Here is a 27324-nt window from a genome sequence, read left to right on the forward strand (position 1 = left end):
TTTAGTTACTAGTTAAGAATTTAAGTTCTATGGAGATAAAATTACTGAGACTAGGTGTACCTAATATGTATATGCATCAAAATGAGTATGTTTTATTTAGGAAAATACTCCAAAACATACTGCGGCTAAAAGTAACATATCAAAGAGGTACCTGATGAAAGTGAAACAGTCTAGGAGGCGTATTTGGCTTCTAATTCTGGCGGCTATAATTTGGAATATTTGGAAGGATAGGAACAACAAGATCTTCAAGGAAGCTAATTTGACAAGCAAAGTCGACATAGAATATATCAAAGGAACTATATTCGCTTGGTCTGAATTGCTATAGAATTCAAGGACGTTTCTTTTTTTGACATGGTTGTTAATTGGGACACTTGGGGTAATGTAACAAGTTCCCCAAGTTCTCATCTTTTCTTTCTCGTTGTATATTCTTTCTTCTTCCTTATATTCAACCTAATCTTTCAAAAAAAAAGAGGTACCTGATGCTAACATGGTAGAGTATTGCGTATTGGTTCCTATGCCTCGTACTGAAGTGGTCCACGTTCCAGAGAAATATTTTGAGGTCCAATCCTCAACGAGCTCATTCATCAACTTGATTTAAAGTTATGGAAGATGATTATACCTTCGAGATGCCATGACTGTAAAAATCGGCATTGAGGACTAGTCAGCCAATTGGAGACTAGTGGTGATTAAATCGAGACTAGTTGAATTTAGTTAGGCAGTATGAGATTTCGTTATTATGTATTCAGGAGTCGAAAGTTAGTGAATTTCCTCCTTCTTTATTTCGTAGCTTATGGGGTTCTAATGTCTGTGGGTGGGATGGGATTCCCTCTGAGGGTGCCTCAGGGGGCATTTTGTGTCTTTGGGATTCACTTGCCTTGTCAGTTTGTGATGTATTGAAAGGCAAGTATAGCATCTCCTTTTTGTTTAAGAATCTGAATGATAACTTCGAATGGGTTTTTACTGGTGTTTATGGCCCTTGTGATAATTCCATGCGGAAAGATATGTGGATTGAATTAGACTTAGTGGCAGCAACATGGGATAAACCCTGGTGTAGGTGGAGACTTCAACGTGATTAGATTCTTACATGAAAAGAAAGGTAACTCCACTGTTTCACCTGCTATGAGAGACTTTGGAGAGTGGGTTGACAGAAATGCAATGTTAGACTTGCCCAAACAAGGATCGGAATTCACCTGGACGAACAACCAGGAGACCCCCTGTTCTGTGTGTGCTTGATAGATTCTTGATTAATGGGAAGTGGGAGGATAAGTTCCCAGGAGTTGAGCAGATAGTGTTGCCGAGACCCACCTCAGATCACACCCCCTACTCAGAGCTGTAATCGATCCGTCTAACCCCCCACCTTTTAGGCTGGAGGAGGTGTGGATGTTGGATAAGGATTTCAAGGATAACATAGATAGATGGTGGCATGAGTGCCCTCTTGGAAGTTCAGCTGGCCACACCCTAGGGTTCAAATTCCAGTTCCTGAAGGAGAAACTCAAGTCCTGGTCGAGAGAGAAGTTCAGATGCTTCTCTAAGGAATTCAATGAACTCCAGAATGGAATAAAGGAATTAGAGTTGAAGGAGCAAAAGCCAAGGATTGTCTCTTAGTGAGTTCACTTCAAAGAACCTTCTGAAGGCTAACTTGGATAAGCTACTTAGTCTTGAGGAGATAAGCTTGAGACAGAAATCTAGGTCTCAGTGGCTGAAGGCTGGGGACAGGAATACTTCATACTTTCATAAGATCATCAATTGTAGGAGGAGACAGAACAAAATCAGTGTAATTATGAAAGAGGAGGCTGCCATATCAGAGGAGGAGGAGATTAGTAGAGAGGCTGTATCTTTCTTCAGCAATTTGTATGAGGAACCTCGGTTGTGGCGACCAGGCTTGGATAATATGCATCTTCCTTCCTTGTCTGATGTAGAAGCTGAACTTTTGGAAGCAGATATATCAGAGGAGGAAGTGTTGACTGCACTCAAGGATTTAGCCAAGGATAAGGCTCCTGGGCCGGATGGCTTCCCTATCTCTTTCTTTGTGAGAACCTGGGATACCATTAAAGTTAATTTGATGGATATGATATGTGAGTTTGCGTCAGGAGCTCACTTCCACTGGAGATTGAATCACACATTTATTGTCCTAATCTCCAAAACCCAACATAGCTCTAGTTTCAAGGATTACAGACCAATCAGTTTGGTGGGAGGAGCCTGCAAAATTGTAGCTAAAGTTTTGGCCACACGGTTGTCTAGAGTTATGGGCAGCTTGATATCACCCTGCCAAGGGGCGTTTGTAAATGGTAGACAGATCCTGGATGGAGTTATGGTAGCTAATGAGTTGATTGACTCCAGGAGGAGAGAAGGAAGCAATGGATTAGTAGTGAAGGCTGATTTGGAGAAGGCGTATGATAGAATAAGCTGGGATTTCTTGTACAAGACTATGGAACGTATGGGATTTGGGTACAAATGGAGGAGTTGGATTTATTCCTGCATCTCGACTGCTACCTTTTCAGTTTTGATCAATGGAAGACCATCAGAGGTCTTTCAAAGTTCTAGAGGAATCAGACAGGGGGATCCCCTGTATCCCCTCCTGTTCCTGTTAGTTGCTGAAGTTCTTAGTCAGTGCCTACAGGAAGCTGGGAAAAGAGGATGGATAAAGGGTTTTACTGCGGACAATGGAGGAGACAGGATCAACCACCTCCAATTTACGGATGATACTCTATTCTTTATAGAGGAGGATGGCAATCAACTAAGGACACTAAGAGATATCCTCATATGGTATGAAATTTCCTCAGGTCTTAAGGTGAACATGCTGAAGCCTTATATATACAGTGCTACCAAGGTAGGTGACAATAATATGAATCATGAGATGATTAAGGAATTTGGATGCCAGGTAGGATGTCTACCTACCTCTTACCTTGGATTGCCCCTGGGAGAAAGATACAAATCCAAGAAGCTATGGAATCCTGTTATTGAAAGGGTCAACAAGAGGTTAGCTGCATGGAAAGGCCACATTTTGTCCAAAGGTGGCAAGATAACCCTCCTGAAGTTAGTACTCCAGGCTCTCCCCACTTATTACTTGTCACTGTTCTCAATTCCGAAAGGGGTACTTAAGATCATTGAAAATAAAATGTGCTCCTTATGGAATACTACTATGAATCAGAGAAGTCTACATTGGATGAAGTGGAAGCAGCTTACCACTAGCAGAGGTAAGGGAGGCATGGGGGTCAAAAACTTAGCACACATGAGTCAAGCTCTCCTCATTAAGTGGCTGTGGAGGATGGATCATGAGAAGGATCAACTTTGGCAAAAGATTATTTTTAGTAAGTACGGTAGGAGCTATAAGGAGTGGACCTACAAGTGCAAAAGAGCATCCTACGGGTGTGGAGTTTGGAAAGGCATAACAGCCAATCTGAAAGAGTATCACAGCCTTACTAAGTGGAGATTGGGTGATGGGTCCAAGATCGAATTTTGGACGGACTTATGGTTGGGGACAGAAACCTTGCAAATTACATTCCCTCACATCTATAGGCTGGCTATGAAACCAAAAGCCACCGTGGCAGAGGTTTTCAACAATATTAGCAGAGAATGGGACATAACAGTCAGAAGAAACTTGAATGATTGGGAACTCCAACAGTATGTTCACCTACTGCAAATCCTCCATGATGCTAGTAGGGGGGAAGGTTCGGATATAAGAGTTTGGCGTACAGAGGAAAAAGATCCACTATCAGTCTTGAATTGCTATAAGAGATTGGATAGTGATGACAGCCTGCTCGAGCCATGTGTCTCAAAATATGCTTGGATCAAAGCTCTACCTCCTAGGGTAGGCTTCTTTATGTGGGCAATTTTGATGCGCAAAGTACCTACGATGGACGCCCTGAAAAGAAGAGGCTTCCAGATACCTAACAGATGCATCCTATGTAAGCAAGAGGAAGAATCATTGGAGCACATGTTTTTGCATTGTAAGGTGGCTTCTAACTTGTGGAGTTTCTTCATTCAGTCCATGGCTGGACAATGGTGCATACCAAACTCTATCAACCATATGGTAACCCAGTGGGATGGGCTTTTCAAACATAAACATAGAAGGGAGGTGTGGCAACTCTGCTGCAATTATATGGAGCATATGGAACGATAGGAATAATAAGATCTTTAAAGGAAAGAACCTCAACTCTTCAGTTGATATTGAAGATGTGAAGGGCACAATCTTCGCTTGGATTAGGAGAATAGATAAATTTAAGAATGTATCTTATCTTGATGTTGTTATGCAATGGGATACATGGATGATGTGAGACATTGTCCAAAGTACCCCACCCATCTGTAAATAGTTTCTTTTTCTAATATATTCAATCTAACTTTCAAAAGAAATATATTTTGCGGTGGTTGTAGTTTTCCTTTGTACCCTACCACCCCGTGGCTAATGCACACTCGATTCATGTACCCTTTTGGGTGGATTCATGATCTAGTACCCCAAAATTGACTTATGGGAACTTCAGTAGTAATAAACACAATTTATTTGTAGAACTTATAAGCCCGACTAGTTGGGTAATTAAATAAAAGATGATTTTAGTTAAGTTGTCCAGCTTTTAAGGTTAATGGACATAGTAGTGTGAGTGTAGGAGTATCTAGTATATATGCATCATAGGGAGTATACACTGTTTTGAGAAAATAGTCTAAACGTAAGGCAAGAGAAAACTATGTACTGATGAGGTATACCCTAGAGTATTGGATACTCGCATGGTATTGCGCGCAGGCACTTGTACGGTACCAGAGCTATCTGCGTATCATTATTCGTACCATAAATGCACCAAAGTGTACTGTGGTTACCATACTAGAACAGAGATTCTTGTCATGTGGGGCCTAGATATAATTGTCAAGTTTTTTTTGTCATGGTATTTGATGACTAATATATTCTTTAATATGCAGCTTGAGTACGATATTTTGGAATATGTCGTGATTGAACGCTTGGCACAAAGGGGGCGTGACAAACTAAAAGATGATGGCCTTAACTTGTCGGACTGGCTTCAATCTCTAGCTTCTTTTTGGGGACATTTGTATGTCTTGTTCTCTTACTATTGCATGAAATACATTCTCTTTTTTGGAATTAGGACTTGTTCTTATATCTATCTTATTTCTTAAGCATGTCATTGTCAAAAGTAATAGAATATTGCACTCTAAGTTGTTTGTTTTGCGATAGTCGTCGCACATCAGCTAGACCAAAAAAGCAAGAAATTCTACTTTTCACTATTTCTTAAATATTTAGATATTATCCCCGATATACAGGTCATATGTGGTTTTGGTGCCAACTACTAAGGTTCAATGAAGTGATCTAGTAATTGGTGCTCTCCTGAGCTGAGAGTCTCCATGTCCAGAATGGATTTTAGGGCTGGCACTAAAGGTGCAAAGCTTGGACAGCATTATAATACACATACGAACAAAGGCTATTATATTTTGTTTGACTGTCCGATTCTATTCGTTCATATAAAATACATTCAGGTTCATCACCGTTAAAGTCACAATGTACTACTAATAGTCCATCTAGACTGACATCATGTGCGTGTGCGTGGTACTGTGGAGTAAAATAGTCCAAAACATACATTGACTCCAAAAGCCATACCATAAGGGTAATCCTCTTGCATAGACGTACAGGAATGGTAGTGCGCCACCTACTTGATGTCACACCACACACCTAAGCAATCTGAATTCCAGCAACTTTGGGTTAGGTCTTCCTGATTAGGCTGATTCTTCGCAGTAAAACAATGTAACAGTCACGACCAAGGGCGGAGCCAGGGGTAGGCTACCCCTGGCTGCAGTCAGGGTTATGTTTACCTGATAAAGGGAAAGGATCAATAGGATTGGGGAGATAGCCAGGTGGTTGAGTTCATGGTCACAAGTTCAAACCTCAAGTCCCACATTTCCAATTTTAATATCTTTTTGTTAAATACTTCTCTATTGGTCCTTATTTATATGTAATTTTCTTTAAAGTCCCAAGTCATGCTCCCTACTTATGAACCTAATTCTTTTTTGATCATTTTTTTTGAAACTACAGTCAAGTTTTACCCCCTTTTATATGTGTCATCCACGTTACCTTTTAATTAATTCTTTGTCCTCAAATTATCAATGATCACATACATTATAAATTTTTAAGGTTAATTCTTGTTAAGGTATTTATGTTTGAACTATTAACGAAATATTACATATTTGGTAAAAATTGCTTTTCAAATATTACTTCAAAGTGCATATTCGTTAGAAATGAAACATTTACTCTCTAAGTACTTTTAGGCTAGTCCGACTAATTTTATATCATGGCTCCGCCCTTGGTCACGACAGCTGCTTCCAGAATGCCAAAAGTTCTTCACAGTCTGATTCTGACATTTTTTCTATCCTAAAGTCCGTCTGTTCTCCTATTATTTTCTTTGATGGAATTGAGGGGAATTTTTTGAATGGTAATAGAGATGGTTGGGAATTGCTTGCCTGTATGATTTGGTACTGCTTTAGCAGTTTTGGAGTTTATTGACAAATATAGCGCATCTGAAAAATAAAATAATACCAATGAAACTACTGAACTAAGAAAAAGTAATGAAACCAAGAAGTTTCAAGTTTTTGGTAATAGAGATGGTTGGGAATTGCTTGCCTGTGTGATTTGGTACTGCTTTAGCAGTTTTGGAGTTTATTGACAATATAGCGCATCTGAAAAATAGAATAATACCAACGTAACTACTGAACTAAGAAAAAATAATGAAACCATTAAAGCAAGAAGTTTCAAGTTTTTGTAATAGCTGAACATGTTTATTGAGCTGAGGCTATTGTTAACCTGTAGGTGTAAGAAATACCCTTCCATGGAGTTAAGAGGTCTTTTTCAGTACCTTGTTAATCAGTTGAAAAAGGAGGAGGGTATTGAGCTTGTTCTCTTGCAGGTATTGTCTGTTGAGAGTATTATTCGTTTGCCCTGAACTATATGCTCTGGTTATCTTGTTTATAGACCACGTGAATGTTGCAGGAGCTTATACAACAAATGGCAAATGTTCAGTATACAGAGAACATGACAGAGGAACAATTGGACGCAATGGCAGGAAGTGAAACTTTACGTTATCAGGCTACTGCATTTGGGATGGCGAGGACTAACAAGGTTAATGTCACTATGATACTTGATGCATAACTCTGTTCCTTACTAGTTTCACTCCAGCAATTTGCGCAGGCAGGAGTATCCGTACAAACTTGTTGGGGACTGTGAATCATCGGACCCTACTCTTCTACCATTTCTTAGAGTCTGGAAAACTAGTTATTCGGTGATGTTAAAGAGAGGTGTAAAGTCCTGGACAGTCAAATTAATTGAATCCAATTCTAACCTTGCAAATTTTGAGAAAACTAAAGCTTCCTTGAAGGGGTCTTTTTTTATGAAATGGTTGTACTGTATTGGATATGTATATATACACATGTGTATTTATATATATAATACTAGGATGGGTTATATATTTTTTTTAGTATGTCCTATAGCTTGATATGACATCAAATTCAGTACTCATACTATAAAAATTCTCATGCAGGCATTGATTAGATCTATTAATAGGCTAAAGGACTCATTGCTACCAAAAGATGAACCGAAGTTGGCAATCCCCCTTTTGTTGCTCCTAGCCCAGCATCGTGCTTTGTAAGTTATCTGGTTTGAAGGTTCTGAAATTTCTAGTAACGGTCGTTGATCTCATTTTAATATAACTCATGCTCTAGTGGTTCATGGCTGATCAAACACTTTAAGTCCTCGCTTGCTTCTTGAATTACATTACTTCATGGAAAGCTGGTTACTCTAAGATAATGAAAATGACATGCAGTTGTTCAATGGTCTTCAGGGTTGTCATAAATGCAGATGCGCCACACATTAAGATGGTCAGTGAGCAGTTTGATAGATGTCACGGAACTCTTTTGCAATATGTGGAGTTTCTCACTAGTGCCCTTTCACCATCAATTGCTTATGCTCAACTGATACCTCCTCTGGACGATCTTATCCACAAGTACCACCTTGACCCAGAGGTATGCTCATCTTATATAGCATAATGCTTGTTTTTGTATAATTCTAACTCTTGGATAATTTTGATCATCTTATATATAAAAATGTTCTGTAGTAGTATCTATATCAACTGAACACGTCAAGACTTGAAAGGGTAGAAGTTCTATTCTATCTGCAATCTGGTTAAGAATCCATTATGGCTTCTCACTTGGAGAAAACTAAAGATAGGTATTGTCTGGACATGGCAGGAGCCCTTCGTAACGTGTGGTTAAACCTAAATTAGATGACTTATATTCTTGTTTTAAACCAAACAATTAAACAACTTTACTAGGATGTACCCTCTGTGAATTCAATATCTATGTTTTAAAAGGCGGTTGAGGCGTAGGCCTAGACTCGCCTTAATGTCATTTCTCACTTTATGCATCGATGCTAGTGCCTTCGTGTCACCTGATACAATGCTTTAAAATGCAGCAGGTGCACACGTTTTCGTTTCCGCTTCACTACCTGCATTGAGGTGGCTAAAAAAAGTTTACTTGCTATATTAAGTCCAAACTGTGTAGGCATTTCCATTTATAACACATCAGATATTGTCTTTTTTAATTACTCCTGTTACCCCCTTTCTAATTTCTTTTTACTGTATCTTAGATCTAACTTACAAAAACTTTGAGTTTTGGAGCACTTGGATTTTGTTTGTTAACTGCTTAGTACTTGTTGCCTATCTTGCTTGTCTATATCTTGGTTAATATCAAGCTACCTATCCTCTACTCTTTATTCTTATTGTGTAAATTGTTGATAAGATTTTCTGCCTTAAACAAGGCTTATGCCTTGGTGCTGCCTAGACTGTACACTTCGCTTTATGAAACAGACCATCTCTAGGTTCAAACATTACTTGTATCTAGGTGAAACAATTCGGTTTCCCTATGATATGACAGTATCTTTTATTTTATCATTCACTACTCGGACAGTACCTTTTGCTTACTCAGGTGGCCTTTTTAATATATCGGCCGGTGATGAGGCTCTTTAAATGCTCAAGTGGCTCTGACAAGTTCTGGCCACGTAATAATATCGAAGAGACAAATAGTTCACATGGGCAGGAGTCAGAATTCTCAATGTCATCTACCAAGCTGATTCTGGATCTTGGAGCTTCTCGAAAGCCTATCACGTATCATTCTTTTCCGTCATTTCACTTATTCTTAAATTTTTAAATAAACATTTCACTATCAATATTCTTATTTTATTTAACATAGTTAGATAAGAACTTAAGAAGTGAACTCTAATACCGAACTCTCTGTCATTCCTTATAGGTGGTCATATCTTCTTGATACGGTACAAACAATGTTGCCTCTAAAAGCCTGGAATAGCCTATCTCCTGACCTGTATGCCACATTTTGGGGTCTCACACTCTATGATCTCTATGTTCCTAAAAGTCGTTATGACTCGGAGATTGTGAAGCAGCATTCTGCTATTAAAGCATTGGAAGAGCTTTCTGATAATTCGAGTTCAGCAATCACCAAAAGGAAAAAGGATAAGGAAAGGATTCAAGAGTCACTTGATCGTTTGAGTGGTGAATACCACAAGCACGAGGAACACGTTTCATCTGTGCGCGAGCGGCTTGCTCATGAAAAGGACAAGTGGTTGAGCTCATGCCCAGACACTCTAAAGATTAACATGGAGTTTCTTCAGCGCTGTATATTTCCCCGCTGTATTTTCAGCATGCCGGATGCTGTATATTGTGCCAAGTTTGTGCACACTTTGCATTCTCTTGGCACCCCTTTTTTTAACACTGTCAATCATATTGATGTCCTTATATGCAAGACCTTGCAACCAATGATATGCTGCTGCACTGAATACGAAGCAGGTAGATTGGGGAGATTCTTATACGAGACTTTAAAGATGGCTTACCATTGGAAGGTTAGTATATTTCAATGCAATTCTGTGTCTGCATGTTCTGTGTACAATGAAGTCTTGTTTTATGCTTCTTTATCATCTGGTGACAATGTTAAGGATGAGAAGTCGCACTTGTAAATACAACTACTTATTCTGATTGATCTTTGGCTTTCTGTTTCAGAGTGACGAGTCCATATATGAAAGCGAGTGCGGAAACATGCCAGGATTTGCTGTCTACTACAGATACCCTAACAGTCAGCGTGTTACATATTGCCAGTTTATCAGAGTGAGTTACATGCTTTCTACATAAATAACAATTAAAACAAAAAATAATTAACAAGCAAGGATATACATTCTTTTGTTTCCACTATAAAAACTGCAATTAGGCCCGCAGATGCTTACTGATGTGTTTTAGGCACTCAAAAGTGTCAACCAGGGGAATCTCAACAAAGCGAGAACCCTTCTTAACATACTGCCTTGACCTCTTAAGGTCGCTTGAACACATGTTTCAGGACACTTGCAAATGACAGGAGATATGACATATTGTAGCTTTAAAATAGGGATAAATATTCACAGACCTCTAGGTAAGCTTAAAAGTCAGTAACTAATTATGTGAACACGTATGCGGAATTCCCACATAGTAATTGTTTCTATTTCTTCCAACCAGAATCAAATGAATGATCGCTCAAACTTAATACTTTGTTAACATCTATTAAAATTCTGTAAAATTCTCTGTAATTCTTCTTTCTTTATATGAAAAACTCCAGGAAAACTCTACCTTTTAAAGTAATTCAACTAAACCTTACTTAGAGAGAGGGGGACTTCCACAAATCCAATCAAATAAGTGTTTAGTATAAAGTTTATTAATTCAAGTCTTCGTACAAATTGTACAAAACACTCTAGTTCTTCGTTCTCTAAATGTAGAACTCTCAAAAGACTCTACTTTTATAATAAATCGACTAAAGCCTATGCAGAGGGACTTTCCCTACTTCTTTCGATTTTCAGTTAGATCTTTGACTTCAATCTAGGAAACTCGAAGGACTAAATCTTAATATATTGATTCATAGTTATAGAAGAACCCAAATGTAATAGGAAAAAAACAGCAACTTATCCCTTGAATCATGATTGAAACAAAGGAAAGAAACAAAATAAAATAAAAAGTTTGGTCCACATCAAGTAATTAAACTGGGTTTTTACTAAAAAAGGTTTCATTTGGTTAAGCTTAAGCCTGGTTGCCTTTATATGTACCCACTGTCCTTGTTTTCCGCCTAAAGGCGGTTTGCCCCTGATAATGCGGTGCCTTGAGGCCTCCAGTGTAAGTCACTTTTTTTTGGAACTTTGAATTAATATATTGAAACGAAAACAAATTTACAAAAAGGAGAGGGTTAGGACATTGGATTCCTCACGTATCCACGTCTCCCAATATACAACTATGTCTACATATGATGTGTGCCTGAAGGGAGGTATATTTTTTATCCAAGAGTTGATAGTTCCTTTATCATCTTCCACATCTAGGTTGCTAGCTAAGTTCATATCCTTGATGATCTTGTTTCTGTCCTTCCATAAGTTCCATATGATTGCCATAGGGACCAGGTCCCATATTTCCTTTTTATTCCTCTTTTTGTAGAGGCCCTCCCGTTGCTCTGGTATTTGAGTTATGGTGTTTGGTCTGCACCATTGACTCTTTGATGGGGCAACAGAGTAGCTCCATATGCTGCTTGCTGTTGGGCAAGTTACAAAAAGATGGTTTATACTTTCTCCTGAACTTTGCACAGAGCACACTTGTTAGCAAGAGAGAAGCATTTCCTTTGCAAAGAATCTACAGTTAAGATTCTATTGAGAAACATGGCCCATCCTAGGAAGCCGACCCTAGGGGGGATACCTCTCCTCCAAAGAATTCTGATGTGGAGAGGGTCTAATATCTGCGTATCTTGCTCTAACAGGTTATAACACTTCCCAAGACTTAGTTTCTCATGAGCATTTGATCTCCATACCCTCTTGTTGGGTTGCTCTGAAAGCCAAACATCTTGAAGAGTTTCCATTATTTCCTCATATTATTGAATTTCCCAATCATTAAGATTTCTCCTAGTGTTTTTTCCCATACGATAGCCGTAGTCAAAGAAAAAGCAAAGAACATCGGAAGAAGAGGTTCGGGTGACTACTTCTTTAGTCGTAATCAAACCAGGCCAGACAACTGGGTTTGATTATGGCTAAAGTGTGAGTCACTTTTGAAAAGAAAAATTTTCATGTCACTTGAGTGGAAATAAACATGACATAGTTCCTTTTTTTTTGTTTTACTTTCTACAATGTTATAAAATTTAAGCTTTAAACAAACGGTATTTTTGTCAGTGCCTTTAACGTTGCATAAATTCCAAATGGTGAAAACATAATCATATAAATACTAAAAAATAAAGGGTCTGTTGAGCTTACCCCCTCAACACTAATTAGTAATTGAGTTTACCCCCTTTAGTAATTGGTAATTGAGCTTACCTCCTGAAATTTTGAATTTTTGCCAAAACTATTAAGGACATGTTTGACATGTGATAATAAAATTATAAATTAAATAATATACAAACAAAATCAATCTTCACTAATCATATTTCCAACCAAATCAAACAATAAATTGAGGTGGAATAACTACCAGGAATTATATTGAAGAATAATTCCTCTTTGTAGTCACAGTTATTTCACGTAAAATAACTGTGACTACAAAGAGCAATTATTCTTCCCGAAATTTCACCGAAATGAAACTTTCCGTAATTTTCAAGAAATTTCATCAAAATTTTCCCGAAATTTCACCGAAATTTTGCAACTACAAAGAGCAATCATTCTTCCCGAAATTTCACCGAAATGAAACTTCCTGACGGAAATTTGCGAAACGTTTCCTAAAATGAGATTAGGTGCACGAAAATAACACTTACAACTATTTTCTGCATAGTTTCCACCGACATGATCGAAATTTCCACCGAAATTGTTGGAAATATCGAAATTTCCACCGACATTATGAAAATTTCGACCGACATAGTAGAAATCTAGCAAAAAAACCGGAGAAACTAATACTAGAAACATATCCTCTTCCTTCGTCTTTTTCATCTTCATTCGTCTTAGATCTCTCTTGATTTTTACGTTACGTTTTTAATGATTTTTAAATCTATTTGAATGATTTACGCTTTAACTTAACTGCCTAAATTGATTTTATCTTAGTAACACCCTGATATAATTGTGTAATTGACGATACCTTCTCAAACTTAAGTAAGAATGTTATCTTTTGGGTGTCATAGCAAAAAAAGTTATTCAATTTACCCCCGGAAGTAACAGGGTAATTGTTAATGCTCCTCAAACTAATAGATAGTGTTAAACATCATTTTTATGCTTTATTATGGTTTAACAATCTTGTTATACATAATTGCATCATATTTCTGTAGATTTGTAAGATTTCCACACTGACCGAAACATTTCTACGAAACGTTTCCACTTTTGGACCGACCAAAATTTCCACCGAAACCGAAATTTCATTCCCTGTGCCAAACACAACCTTCGTATTTTTGTCAAAAATAGTAAATCGAAGGAGGGAAGCTCAATTACCTATCATTGAGGGGGTATCAATTACCAATTAGTGACGAGGGAGTAAGCCCAAAAAACCCAAAAATAAAATCTAATACTTCAAATATCTTCTTTTATATTCTCTCTAATAAGTGAGGTATGTAAGCCTCATGGCTTTCCGCCTTACAACTGAATTCCGTACACCGTGGTGAGCCCTTAGGTTGTACCAATGTACGCTTTGAAGTGAAAACTATTGAACTGCCTTTAGGCGTGCCTCTAGTCATACTTCTCAACCAATTCTGTGAACATTTTATGTCGTTGCGTTGGTCTAACACTTCAAATCTTCTTAGTGACTAGAAGGTGAATTCGGGTTGCAAATGATTATTTTTGGAGTTCAAGCGTTATACTTCTTTTATTCGTTTAGGAGTCGCTCTCTTACTGTACACCTTTTATTTATATAAATATAACTGTTTATAGATGCACAAAATATCCGTGGAATGTTATTTTAATGCATTCTTATTATTTAAGGTCCTATTGTTATAGTAGGTAAAATATTAGCTACTCATTTGTCGTTCTATTTTCTATTAGGTTCACTGGAAATGGAGTGGAAGAATTACTCGATTACTCATACAGTGCTTGGAATCAAACGAGTACATGGAAATACGGAATGCCCTTATTATGTTGACAAAAATTTCAAGTGTTTTTCCAGTTACCCGAAAGACTGGGATTAACCTAGAAAAACGGGTAAATATACCCTCCTTTATTATCTCTTCTTGTTTTGGTGTGCTTTCTCTGCCATTTATTGTTGCTTTTCATTGTCATTTCACCTTCAGGTAAGTAAAATTAAAGGAGATGAGAGAGAGGATCTCAAGGTATTGGCGACAGGTGTCGCTGCAGCTTTGGCTGCTCGTAAGGTAACCGTTATGTATGTAATTACTTGGTACACCAGCCTATTACCAATTGTTATTGATATATACTCGAGATTTCTCATGTGTTTTTTTAATCTCAGCTTCTTTCTAAGCAGTACTATCTATTAATACTGATGCAGAGTGATCTATGAAGAATTGAAAACATTTATGTTTGTAATTTTGCTGAAGTGCTTTCATTTTTATTAGCTTCGAAGTTACATTAGGATTAGTGTGTTAGTTTTCGTTGACAGTAAGTAATTTAGGAGGTTTGAACTTTCCATTTGATTTGATTTATCTATCAAGTATAGCCCCAACTCCCAAGGCTAATGTGTATCTTGGCTTGCAAGTTCATAAATCTCAGTGGGTTTATGTTATCATTTATCCATATAAAGCTAAGTTAATTAACTTTATGTTAGTGTGGTGTATAGTGATAGTTAGCTTATTTCGATCAATTTGCACTATCTATTCTCCGGTATTCAGCAACTTATGTCACTCTGCCTTTTTTATTTAACTGCAGAGTTCCTGGGTTACAGATGAAGAATTCGGTATGGGCTATGTTGATGTAAAACCTGCAAATTTACCTGCTTCAAAATCGTTAGGTGGTGCTGTCCCGAATGGTTCTGCCGCCCTTAATGCTTCTCAAATGGAGCTTTCTGGATCAAAGAATGTCAGTCCTGCAACCCAGCTTGTAGATTATGGAATTTCTGCCAAGGACCAGACATTTCGAATGAGGACTGCAGATGGCCGCCTGGAACGAACAGAAAGCATGACACAGTTGAAATCTGATACAGGAGAACCAAAGTTAAAAGGTAACACAATAACAAATGGACAGGATGTACAGTCAAGCATGTCGACAGTTGCCTTACAATCTGGAACAAGTAGGCCAACAGAATCTCAAAAGCATACAGATGAATCTGCCAAATCTTCACTTGATGAGAATGTGGGTAGAGTTGGTCAGAAGACATTGGAATCTGAGGTATGACATTGACTTGTTAGTTGTAAGATACTGCCTTCTTTCCTTGTAGTTGTCTTAATCTTGGTATGAAATATTTATTATATATCTAGTTAATAAAAGGCTTACATGCATTATTAGCCAACACTTAATCCAGAAAAGTTAAAGAACCGGAGTAATACACTATATCGTAACACTACACTATTACCTAATTAGCAAAGGTCCAAAGTCTATAATATCAGTTAGCATCACTGCCTGGACATTAACGTCTCTTACTAGTTAAGACTATGCCTGCGTAATGCTTACTCTGATTGGGCACATTTCATCATCAATCATGTATATTTTGAATATCAAATGATATGGCTGGAAGCTTTCAATGTCAGAACTGCAGGTGTGGAGGTTTTGATGATTGCATTTAGATAATTTAGTTAATTATATCACTTGCTCTTTAGATAGTGCGTATCAGTAAAATATTGGTTGAAGTTCTGTTTTCCTTTTCCATTATTTTCTGTTTATATGAGCTCCTATTATGCATGGAATGACAAATCGACAACTATCTGTCGACAGTGCTGATATTTTCGGTTTTCCAGATTAGGTATACGAAAAATTACCTACGGAAATGTCATGCATGATTTCCACTAAAATCCAACGACATCTCGTTGAAGATTTCGAATATTCCGCAACCTAACAAACAAACAGATGGTCATCTTTTCCTCATTTACCGGTGGATTTCTTCAAAGTTTCTTTTCGATTTATTTTCTTTTTCAGTATTCCAAGAAAACTGCATCTTAAATGAGAACATTTGAGATGGTTGAAACCCTAGAAAGAGAAAGTTCGGCTGCACAAAGGAGGAAAAATATTTCGGTCATGTTTGCCCACGTCTAGCAACTATTTGTAACTGTTAATAGTAAAAAAAAAGTACAATAACATCTTTTTTTAATTTTTATTAAATAATGGTTGAAAAATCTTGTTATATACTATTGTATCGTATTTCTATCATTTCCCTAGATCTGTAAAATTTCTAAACTGACCGAATCATTTCCATTTTTGGGCCGACCGAAATTTAAACCTTCATTCCTTGCTATTATGAGTTTTGATTTTCTGGATGAGTTGATATTATACTTTTTAGATTAATGTGTTTACTGTTCATTTGATTCTAATGGTTTGGCTAATTGACACTCGAGGTGCTGAGTTGTTTCAGATAAATATAGGAAAATTAATGATATAGTGATCTATGAAAGTTATGATACAAGTTGCAACCGAAATATATAGGGTGTGCATGGGTACTAGAGTATACACCTATGTAGGTTTAGACCATTAAACAAGTTCATTGTGGTAAGACCAAATCGTAGAAAAAAAATTCTCGTATTCGGCAGCTTTTAATCTTTGTTGTAATTGTTTTCTTACTGATTGTGTATTCCTGCTTTATGAGTGCTTGAGTACTCGTAACACATCATAAACCAGAAGTCGCCTTTTGTTCCGTTACTTCTAACTTCGTGTGCAATATTGCAGTTAAAGGCTCCAATGAGACGGTCAATGGTTGCTGGTTCTCTTGTAAAACAGGCAAAACATGATTTAGTTAAAGATGACAATAAATTTGTCAAATCAGTCCCAAGAGGTGCTGAAAGAGATTTCTCAGCGAATCCAGCAGATGGTAGGCAAAGTGGAGGAACGTCATCTTCCATAGCTCCAGGAAGTGGTAACACAATGCCATCCTTTTCTAAAGGGTCAACTGCATCTGCAAGAACATCCATGGATGTGCATGGTAGTCTACCGAAGGTAGAGGGTGGGGTTGTTAGGCCCTCAGACTCCAAGGTTTCTGGTGGGAAAGTTATGGATGATGCTGAGGCTTCTGAATTACCAAGGCAACTGTCCTCGCGAACTGCTCATTTGTCTCTTGCCGATGATTTAAAGTCTATGGAGAAACAACATAAGAGGGCCACTCCTGAAGAACTGGATAGAACGAGCAAGCGAAGGAAGGAGAATGAAACGAAGGATGGAGAAGGTGAAGTTCGATTTTCTGACCGAGAAAGGTTTATGGATACTCGGGTTCCTCATTCTGATAATGACAAAATTGCTGATGACCAGACTTTTTCTAGGGCCACAGAAAAGCTATTAGAAAAACCAAAAGATAAAGTTAGTGAAAGATATGACAGGGACCATAGAGAAAGACTGGAAAGACCTGACAGATCAGGTGGTGAAGATATTGTAAGTGAGAGGTCAAGGGGTAGGTCAATTGAAAGATATGGAAGAGAGCGATCACTTGAAAGAGTCCCTGACAGGAGTTTTGACCGGATAGAAAAAACTAAGGATGAGAGAAATAGAGACGACAGAAGCAAACTTCATTACAGTGAGTCACCTTCAGAAAAGTCTCATCTTGATGAACGTTTTCACAGGCAAAGTTTGCCTCCACCACCACCTCTACCACCTAATATGGTTCTTCAGTCATTTAGTGGTAGTCGGAGAGACGAGGACGCTGATAGAAGGGTCAGTAATAACCGACACATGCAAAGGCTTTCTCCTCGTCATGAAGAAAAAGAAAGGAGACGCTCTGAGGAGAGTTACTTAACTTCACAAGATGATGCAAAACGTAGAAGAGAGGATGATTTCCGAGAAAGGAAGCGCGATGAACGAGATGGTCCATCAATAAAGGTACATTTGGCCCTTTTTTTCCATCATAGTTAGGTGTTTACTTGATCATTTGTTGGTGATTGTCTTGTAATAAAAAAGAAGATAAATTGATTCAGTTCTAAGTTCTTGCTCTAATGTTTGTATCAAGGTGGATGAGAGGGACAAAATGAACATTATAAAGGAGGATTTAGACCCTAATGCAGCGACCAAAAGGCGAAAACTTAAGAGAGATCACTTATCATCAGATGTTAACGAGTACTCAATGGGAATCTTACCATCCCCTTCACTTACTGTTGCTAGTATGCCACAGGCATACGATGGGAGAGAAAGGGGTGATAGAAAGGGACCTTTAAGTCAGCGGGCAGCTTATTTGGAGGATCCTATGCCAAGGATGCATGGTAAGGAAGCTGCGAACAAGATAACCCGTCGTGAGAACGACCAGTATCCTCAAATCTAATGTAGAAACCTTTTTGAAGTCTATAGTGTCTGATAATCATTAGTCCATGATTTTGAATTTTCATTTTCTCTCTTTCGTTTTTCTTATTCTTGGAGGCTTCATACTCCATATAAATATATATTTATATATCCACGAATTTTGATTTCATTGTTTATTTTTATTTTATTTTGCGTTTTTAGAGTTTTCTATTCATTTTGCTTTCCTTCTCTGTTCTTCAATAGCTAGTTCGGGAATACAGTGATGTTTTAGACTGATAATACTTTATTATTCAAATTTTTCGTATTCTTGTTCATTAGGAAAGCATATGTGTACTGTAGATCCTTGACCATCTTAATTCAGAAATTATGAAAGAGAGTGGGATGATGAGAAGAGGTTGAGAGCTGAACAGAAGCGAAGGCATCGGAAGTAGTAGAGTTTGTTTGCAGAGAAGTCCGAAGCAATTGGAGTTTACTGTGTCTGAGCTTGAAAGAAGAGGTGCATAACACTCTTGCGTTGGTGAAGTGGATGTTTTTGTTAACGCTGGTCTCTTCTGTTTCAACAACAGAAATAGTTAAAATTTGGAAGGGGTTTGTTCAAGGGATAGTAATGAATGTTGTATGTGAAGTGCTGAAACATCTCTTCCTCTCTCTCTCTCTCTACTGAAATTTGGAATGAGTTTACTTACGATGAGCATGTAACATGTATCTGCCCAAAATAGCCCCATAGTTTACAACTCTCTCTCTCTCTTGCACTTATTTGTGTGTTTAGTGTTTTGTGTGTATAACCAGGCATGTGAATAACCCTTAGACTGGAGTGGAGGAAGGACCTCCGCAAAATAGGCCCAGACTTGACAAATTTGTAAATAGGTATGCTGCAGAGTTTAAAGTTTCAAAAACTTCTTATGGAAGTGGGAGTTGTCTGCCAATGTACTACCATTTTAAAATGATCGATCACGTTGTGCTGATTAAATTTACCAAAGGGAAATCGAGAAGGGGTAATTTCTAGAAAGGTCAAAATAATATTGAAAATGAGTAGAAAAGCACAAAACATTTGAAAATTATTATTCAGGTCAAAAAGTGTACAAATACTAAAATACCCCTTTTTGTCATTTTGTGTAACTAAATTCTTTTATTTTTCTTTAAATTTTAAATCGATATAACTTTTGTTTGAGATGTCGGATTTCTATAAAAATTATATATTTAGAAATGATTTTTCATTAGCTTTCTAACAAAATCCACTTTCAATATATTTTTTTTTTTTTAAATCTAGAAAAAAACGACATTTTTTCCTTTACGTTTTCTGCAAACGTGTTTGCAACAGTCTGTTATGCAAACGTGTTTGCAACAGTCTGTTATGCAAACGTGTTTGCAACAGTCTGTTATGCAAACGTGTTTGCAACAGTCTGTTATGCAAACGTGTGGTTGCATAATGTAAACTGCAAACTTTGTTTGCAAACATGATATGCAAGCATTTTGCAAACATGATATGCAAGCTTTGCACAATATAATCTTAAGTTGCATATCTTGTCAACTCGATTTGCAAATCGATAATATAAACTTTAATGGGTAAAAAATCCAGAAATCATGGAACCTCAAATCACATTATCCTTTATTATTAACTTATCAAAGTTAAAACGAGCAGAATCAACATACCCTTGATGTTTGAATAATGAGAAATCATCGATTGAGGACCATACGACCATATGAATCTGTGTGACTTCCAAAGTTTTCTTCCCAATTATCCCCTTATTTCTTACTCCTCAACTGCTCAAAATAAAAAAAAATCCATGTGAATTCATTTACAAAACTCGGTTGCCTCCTTTCTTGGAACATAAACCTTGAAAGGATCGCGTCGAAGAACAACTTGATGATCATAATCAAATAAGGATATGAATCACCATTAATAACCTCAGTATTCAAATTCTTCAACCAAGTAATCCACCACCTAACCATCCATGTCGGCAGTTGATAGATCTGTAATTGCTGTTAAATCTAGAGAGAATACTCAACAGAGAATACTTAACAGAGTTACCAAGTCGGGTTCAATTCCTGCCTCCCTCATTTTGCAGAAAAGCTCAAGGGCTTCATTTGCAAAATTGTTAGGAACATAAGAAGAGATCATTCTAGTCCAAGACTCTATATCTTTATTTTCTATCTTCACAAACAGTCTGGTTGCATAATCGATCTCCCCACACTCTCAATATACATCCACTATTGTGTTTTGTAGTACATGATCAAACAACCCTATTCTAAAATGTTACCGTAAATTTGCTTTACATGAGAACTGCATTTCGTGCCACTACATGCTAGGACACTCGCAAGCATCATAGGATCTACTTTCATCCCTTTTATCTGAACTTCTCTAAACAACTCCAAAGCCTCCAAATAGTAATGGTTCTGGGCATAACCAACAATCATGGATGTCCACGATATAAAGTCTTTATCAGGCATCTTTTGGAACTTGAGTCATATAATTTACATAACAACACTTCGCATACATATCTATAAGTGTATTTCCGACCAACAAATCTGAATCTAATCCAAGTTTAATAGCATAAGCATGAATTTCCATGCCATTTAGTACATTTCCAAGCCCACGCAACATTGAAACAATATTAACAATTGGGTTTAATGTGAGTAGAATTGGACTACATCTTCGAGGTTATAGAGAACCAAAGGTTTGTGATCCAGAAGTACTTTTAGCCATCTTAGAGCTTGTGGGCAAGTATCTAATCAATTGATGAATTGAAAGTAATCCCACATTTTGGTACTTGACCGATTGACCCCCACCTAAACTATTGTAATCTTAAGTTGAAACCCTGGCTTAAAAGAAGCCAAATATGATAAAAGTAAAGAAGAGATTTGACTAATCAGTGACCTACCCAAGACTTCAAATTTAGGGGGAAAAAAGTCTTTGGCAACTTGATTGAATTTAGCTGCTTAATATCGAAAAATTAACAAGGGTTTACACTATCACAATGAATGAACTAAAATCAACTTGATTTCCTTATGAACCCTAGATAAACTTATGAAATGAATAGGAAATATGAAAACCCTAATTCCTATGAAAGTAAATTGAACATTTGAGGTCTACTTTAGTGTAATTCATACATTCCTAGAGAGACAGAGAGAAACCCATACTCTGAAGAATTTGGTCATGTAAGAATATCTGAAATAACTAATGATATAACTAGCTTCAGATCCCATTAAAAGCAAATTAGCTACCATCATAACTTTAAGGTCTTCAGAATCACTACTGCTACTAGTAGTACTGAATTCTTTATCAAGATCTTCATGAGAAACTATCTTACAAGTAGGAATCGAAATTCTCTCTTCAAAAATAACCAGAGCAGCAACAAAGATTAGTGATAACAACGATTTCAAAGCAACCATCTAGAGATCCACCAGAGCAGGTTACTAGATTCAGGCGAAAAATCCTATAAATCTTCAACGAACTAGACTACCTTGATGGAGAAGAAGATGAAGGCTAGGGCATTCTAGAAAGAGAAAGTAAAAGTGGAGAAGAAAAGTGAAAGTGAAGAAGATAAGGGTATTTCTGGGATGATTTTTGTCAAAATGACCTTAAAAATAATTAATCATATTATTTAAAACAATAACGATAATTATATATAGTATTATGGCAAACTTTAGTTATTTGAAAAAATTAAGTGTCTTTTTGCTCATTAAGTAAAATATTTTGACCTAAACACTCATTTTCTCTATCGAGAATGTGTGTTGGCCTATTGTTGGTATGAGGACATCAAATAAATTGCTGGCTAAGGGGTCTGTGTGGTCCAACCAGGTCCCAGGAAAAGAAAAACCACCAAGCAATGCTAAATCCAACAATGGACCATACTTCAAATTATGCCGGTTTTTACTCCATTTGAAGAAACCATCCATTTTGCAAAAACAGAACTGGCCAACAATCCAGAGTAACCAAAAAAAATGCTTTAGGGCCTGCATATGTAGGTGTTATGCGCTATTGCGCTCGCCCTGCGAATGGGTGCGCGCCGCCTCCACCGACCATTTATTTACTGCCGTACGCAGAAGTAACGTCTTCAGTTGATCCTAGAGTTTCGGGAGCGCGGGATGGCTTGATTTGGTGGATGATGTTTTATTTCTTATTTTACAGGAAGATCATGAAGACCAATAACAGGGAAGCATAAAAATAAGGACGCTTCGAAAGGTATCGGGTCAAATGGCTGTAAACGGACTATTCTATAAGCACTGGGCCCAACATCTATTTCTCTATTAGTGCCGGCCAATCTGTAAGCACCCGGCTATACCATTAATGCCGGTCCGAAGGACCCTTAATGCCTACTTACTTTTTTTTTTTCTTTTTTTCGAAGATAGCAAATTCAAAGGTCATATATCAGAAGTTATAAACCAACTGCATATGTATACCACCAAGCTGTTACAAGCAAAATAGGAGACAGAAGTAACTTCACCCTTCTCACAAAAACCCTAACAACAATCAAACTAAGAACCTTAACTATAGACTGATATTTATATAAACCCTAAGTGAAACCTCAGTTAACCAACTACATATTCATCAAAACCCTAGCCATCTTAAATGAAACATAAGCATCAATGCAAGCATAAGTAATCTGATCGTAATTCCAGTAAGGAGAATGGCATCTACTCATAGTAACTCTTTTACGCTTCTCTAATTGAACTCCAACAAGATTAAAAGCTGGTATGCACGACACCAGTCCTGACCCAATCCCGACGGACTGACATGTCGGGCCAGGATCTAGAGAGAGAAACTTTTTCACTTCTCACTAGATCATGGCCCGACACGTCAGCCCGTCGGGATTCGGTCGGGAATCAGGCCGACCCTAGCTTATAAGAAGCCTAAAACGGACTATAGAGTTGGGGCCCTATTTGGCTAAGAAAAAAAAAATGTTTTTTTTCTTTACGACTGTAAGATTGTTTCTAACAAATTATAACAAAAACGCAGTCATTTAGTTGAAATATATCTGCAAGCAATAAATTGATCTAAATGTTGGGGGAATCCTTCAACTTCTCATTTTGTTGTTTTCTTTTTTCCATTTTTGTCTCGATCCCTATTATTTGCGAATAAAGTTTTACTATGTTATAGTGCATAGAAGTGGAAGTCCACAAAATGCTACTAGAAGAGTAAATATTGTACACAAGTGCAATGAATAATTGATTTTAGATCGAATTAATGAGATTAGAATCATGCTTTGCGTTATATAAACAAAATGAAAATCTAAATAATGTATACGTGATTATAAGAAAAAAAAAACAGACAAAATAAAAAAAGAACAGACAAAGTACCAGAAAAATATAAATTTGATGAGATTAGAATCATTCTTGCCTTATATAAACAAAATGACTAAGCTCAACAAAAGAAAATGACAAACAATGGAAACTCAAATATTTTTTAACACAGGAAACTTAAATATTATATGTGTGATTATAAGAAGAAGAAAGAGGCAAAATACAAAATAAACAAAAGAGTTAGGGTTTGTGGATAATCGTGCTCGATCCTAAGTCATCTAGGTCATTAGCAAGGCATTTAGCCGTTCCACCGCTTTGGGTTCAATCTAAAATGTTAGGCTAACATGTACTATATCAAGTATTGTTGATTTTGGGGCCTTCAAAATCCTGGGCCCAAAGCGGCCGCTTTGGTCCAGAGCCGCCCCTGTCGGGACTGGTGCCGGGCCTAGGGTCATTTTCCAAAAACTAAACTCTTCAAACTAGCATTCTTCAAATCACATATATTCACAATATCAACAACCCAATAACCAAGATCATCAGTTGTACCAACCTAATGATTCAAAAGTTTTGAAGCATCTCCATTGAATCCAACCCCAACAAAAGTGATATTAGGGTTTCAAAGGAACTCCACAAGAGAATTAGGGATGTAATCGGCGTGTAAGATTTGAAATATGAGACGTATACGACCAACAAAGAGTTGCAGAATGGCTCCCTTATTTGTGTAGAATTTATTGTTTTAATGCCATTCAACATCAAGACTGACGAGCAAATTGTGTATACGTTCTGATAATCACGATAGATATCGAAAACCCATTCATCGACGATGGAAGCAGAGTGAGTAACGATTGTGTTTATTTGATCATTGTAGAAGGTGGCGCTATATGATTGGTGAAAGTTTGATGAACAATGGAGATGAACTTCACTCAGGTTAGTTGACCAGGTGCTTATAGAGAACTCAGATCAATAGTCATTGACCCGAGTCCATGACATGACCGACCGCTTGCAACCATTTGGCACGGTCCCTATAGAAGCGCCCGGTAATTTATGTACAATGTCCACATCCTGTGATTTCTAGTTCCTTTAGTTCAATAGTCAGAGTGTGTTGTTTCTTCGGCAAAAATACTTATATTATAAACTTATAATCATAATAGATTTTTTTTCCATAAAGAAAAATTGTCAGATACAAGTGTGCTACATCATCAGTTGGACCATGACATGATCCAAATGATGACGCAGTTAATCTTCTTGGTAAGTGGTTTTCCCGGATGACTTCAATGTAAGAGAAGGCAGCGTAAAAAGAATCGCTGATTTATAGTTTTGGCCTGGTTTTCATAGAGGGTTTTAACCCTAATTAGAGAGCTGCAAGAATTGATTGTGTGCTTAATCTATATATGATTTTTTTTCCCTTGATTTTATTCTTTTACTAGTTGGCAGATCTGTTCTTTGATCTGACAAAGATTCCAAAGAAGAAGAATTGATTTGTTCATTTAGAGCATTTCCAATGCAAGATTTAATCCTAAAATCCTAAGTGACACTTTGGATTTTAGAGTTTTTTAAGAAAAAATTTGTCCATTGCAAAACTCAATTGAGATCTTAATAATGCGGAAGCATTTAATTTTAAGATGTCTCAATTAGAAATTCTATTTTTGAGATCTCTTTTGAGAATCTTAAGTGTCCAAGTCATCAGATTTGATTTTGGCCAATAGAAAATGTTTCTCTCTCAACTATTTTTTCGTATGTGTGACATGTGTAACTATTAGAGTTTTTTAGAGTGTTGCATTGGAAAAAGACTTGAATTAGAGACACTAAATATGCCATAGAGGAAAGAGAATCTCAATTGAGAATCAACACATAAGCTAATTAGAATATTTTTTTTGAGTTTTTCATTGGAGATGCTCTTAGGACAGAAGTAGAAAGTCTTCTATGTGAAGTATAAAAATAAAGAGATTGTATTATCTGATGGTTGACTTATGGTCCAAAAATCTACTCCTAAACACACTTTTAATCCTCTCTAATTCTAAAATAGGTTTATAAACCAAAATATTACCTCCGTCTCAAAATGAAAGTCCATTATCGAAACTCAACCGATTTATTTTCGTTTTGCGTGTTCCCATATTGTCATTATTAAATAAGAATGCTAGCATTTATTGTAATTCAATCTAGTGGATTTTATTGGACAAAAGTAGTGCATGCATTATCTTTTCTAATAAATGCACTTGATATTGATAGAATTAAGGAGGGGTATATTTGCCAAAATCTTAAATATTATAGGCTATATATGGTATGAGACTTTCATTTTGAGACAACCCAAAAAGGAATAATGGACTTTCATTTTGAGACGGAGGGAGTAACATAAATGGATATCTAGTCCATTTGTATTCATATATGGAGAAAACACAAATCCCTAAAATTTATATTAAATCATAATACATAATCTAACCTTCTATATAAACAAAAAATAATTTTTCTTCTAAATCCCCAAATATCCGTTTTCCATTTTTATCTCTCACTTTCTCTCTCCAATAACGATCATATTAACAGAAACTTTATCTTCATTCTTCTCCAAAACGGAAACCATTAATGTTCTCTCTCTAAAATCGAATCCTTATTTCAACCTCCATTATTGAGTCTCGAAATCTACTTCATCTTCATTAGACCAGCTGAAAACTCCATTGTTTATTTCGATTTCCATCATCAAAGATTCAGGTTCGTACCTTTGTTAAGATCTACAGTTGCTTATGAAGTTAAAGTAACAAGTTTAATCTTTCTTTTTAATGTTGTTCATCATCATCTTTAAAGATATTTATGATTTTCATTATAATCGATTTCATCTCTGTATCTTCTTTTCAAATATTCATCATTATTCATGATTTTCTCTCTCTAAGATCTTCATAACCGATTTATGATGTTAATGTTAAGTCCCTGTTTACTAATTCATCATCTTCGATTATGTTATTTTCGTATCCATGTATTATTTTATTTTTCATTAGATTAAGGTTACATATCTTGATGTTTAGAACATTTCTTGATATCAGATCCGGTAACGATACTATTTCCGATTTAGAGAAGATTTCGTACGTTTTTTGTAACAGAATGTAGACGATGTGTAATTTATACGAAATTATGTGTACTTTATTGAACATGACACATTTTAACCAGAGAAAATTCCGTACAATGTTATTGTAACAGAATGTAAACATTGTTCAAACCATGATATGTACTTTATTGCGCCTTATACATTTGAACCAGTGAAGATTCCGTACAATTTTTTTTGTAACAGAAGGTAAAAGGTATGTAATGTTCCAAAAATTATATGTAATTTATTGCACTTTACATATATTTTTTTTACATCACAGTAGCCTTGATATTCTAACTAAAGTTCTGTTGTCTCCAACACATGATGAATTTTATAAAACATTATACATAATTTACTGTATTATATATGTCGTTTCTAGTAAATTATATGTTTTGTTGACTAATGTATATGTTTTTCTTTTTGTGGTTTGGTTGTTACTGGTGGAATTTCCTACATAATCATCCAACCTAAGTAAGACTACGAAACTAAAATCTGATGGTTGGGATAAAATATTTACTGAAGTTGGCCAGTTGTTTCGATTTCATCAGAGAAGATTCAGTTCGTTTGTTAAGAATGATTTAAAGCGTGTAACTGCCGTTTGTTGAATAACTCAGATAGTTGAGAAGATACTGCAGTGTACTTGTGTAAAAAACATTAA

At 36.6% G+C, this 27324-nt stretch overlaps 1 protein-coding gene and 1 pseudogene across 2 annotated transcripts in view; one reads left to right on the forward strand and one right to left on the reverse strand.

The window, feature by feature from the left end:
* The window catches only part of THO2, a 36054-nt gene extending 16974 nt beyond the window's left edge, over positions 1-19080 (forward strand). For both annotated transcript variants that reach the window (XM_086670755.1, XM_086670756.1), the window contains 14 exons: positions 4912-5039; positions 6806-6902; positions 6986-7114; positions 7533-7636; positions 7833-8013; positions 8974-9152; positions 9295-9901; positions 10059-10163; positions 14009-14164; positions 14254-14334; positions 14846-15304; positions 16793-17932; positions 18060-18352; positions 18708-19080. In XM_086670755.1, the coding sequence (XP_086526881.1) occupies positions 4912-5039; positions 6806-6902; positions 6986-7114; positions 7533-7636; positions 7833-8013; positions 8974-9152; positions 9295-9901; positions 10059-10163; positions 14009-14164; positions 14254-14334; positions 14846-15304; positions 16793-17932; positions 18060-18352; positions 18708-18777 (3729 nt within the window). In that variant the 3' untranslated portion in view covers positions 18778-19080. The remainder of the gene's footprint in view (positions 1-4911; positions 5040-6805; positions 6903-6985; positions 7115-7532; positions 7637-7832; positions 8014-8973; positions 9153-9294; positions 9902-10058; positions 10164-14008; positions 14165-14253; positions 14335-14845; positions 15305-16792; positions 17933-18059; positions 18353-18707) is intronic.
* A 3807-nt stretch (positions 19081-22887) lies between these two features.
* LOC147548579 (uncharacterized) lies at positions 22888-24600 on the reverse strand (annotated as a pseudogene).
* Positions 24601-27324: the final 2724 nt, after the last annotated feature.

Source organism: Eschscholzia californica, unplaced genomic scaffold (genome assembly GCF_041429995.1).
Source record: "Eschscholzia californica isolate CP2 unplaced genomic scaffold, dmEscCali1.0.p SCAF_3, whole genome shotgun sequence".
Lineage (NCBI taxonomy): Eukaryota > Viridiplantae > Streptophyta > Magnoliopsida > Ranunculales > Papaveraceae > Eschscholzia > Eschscholzia californica.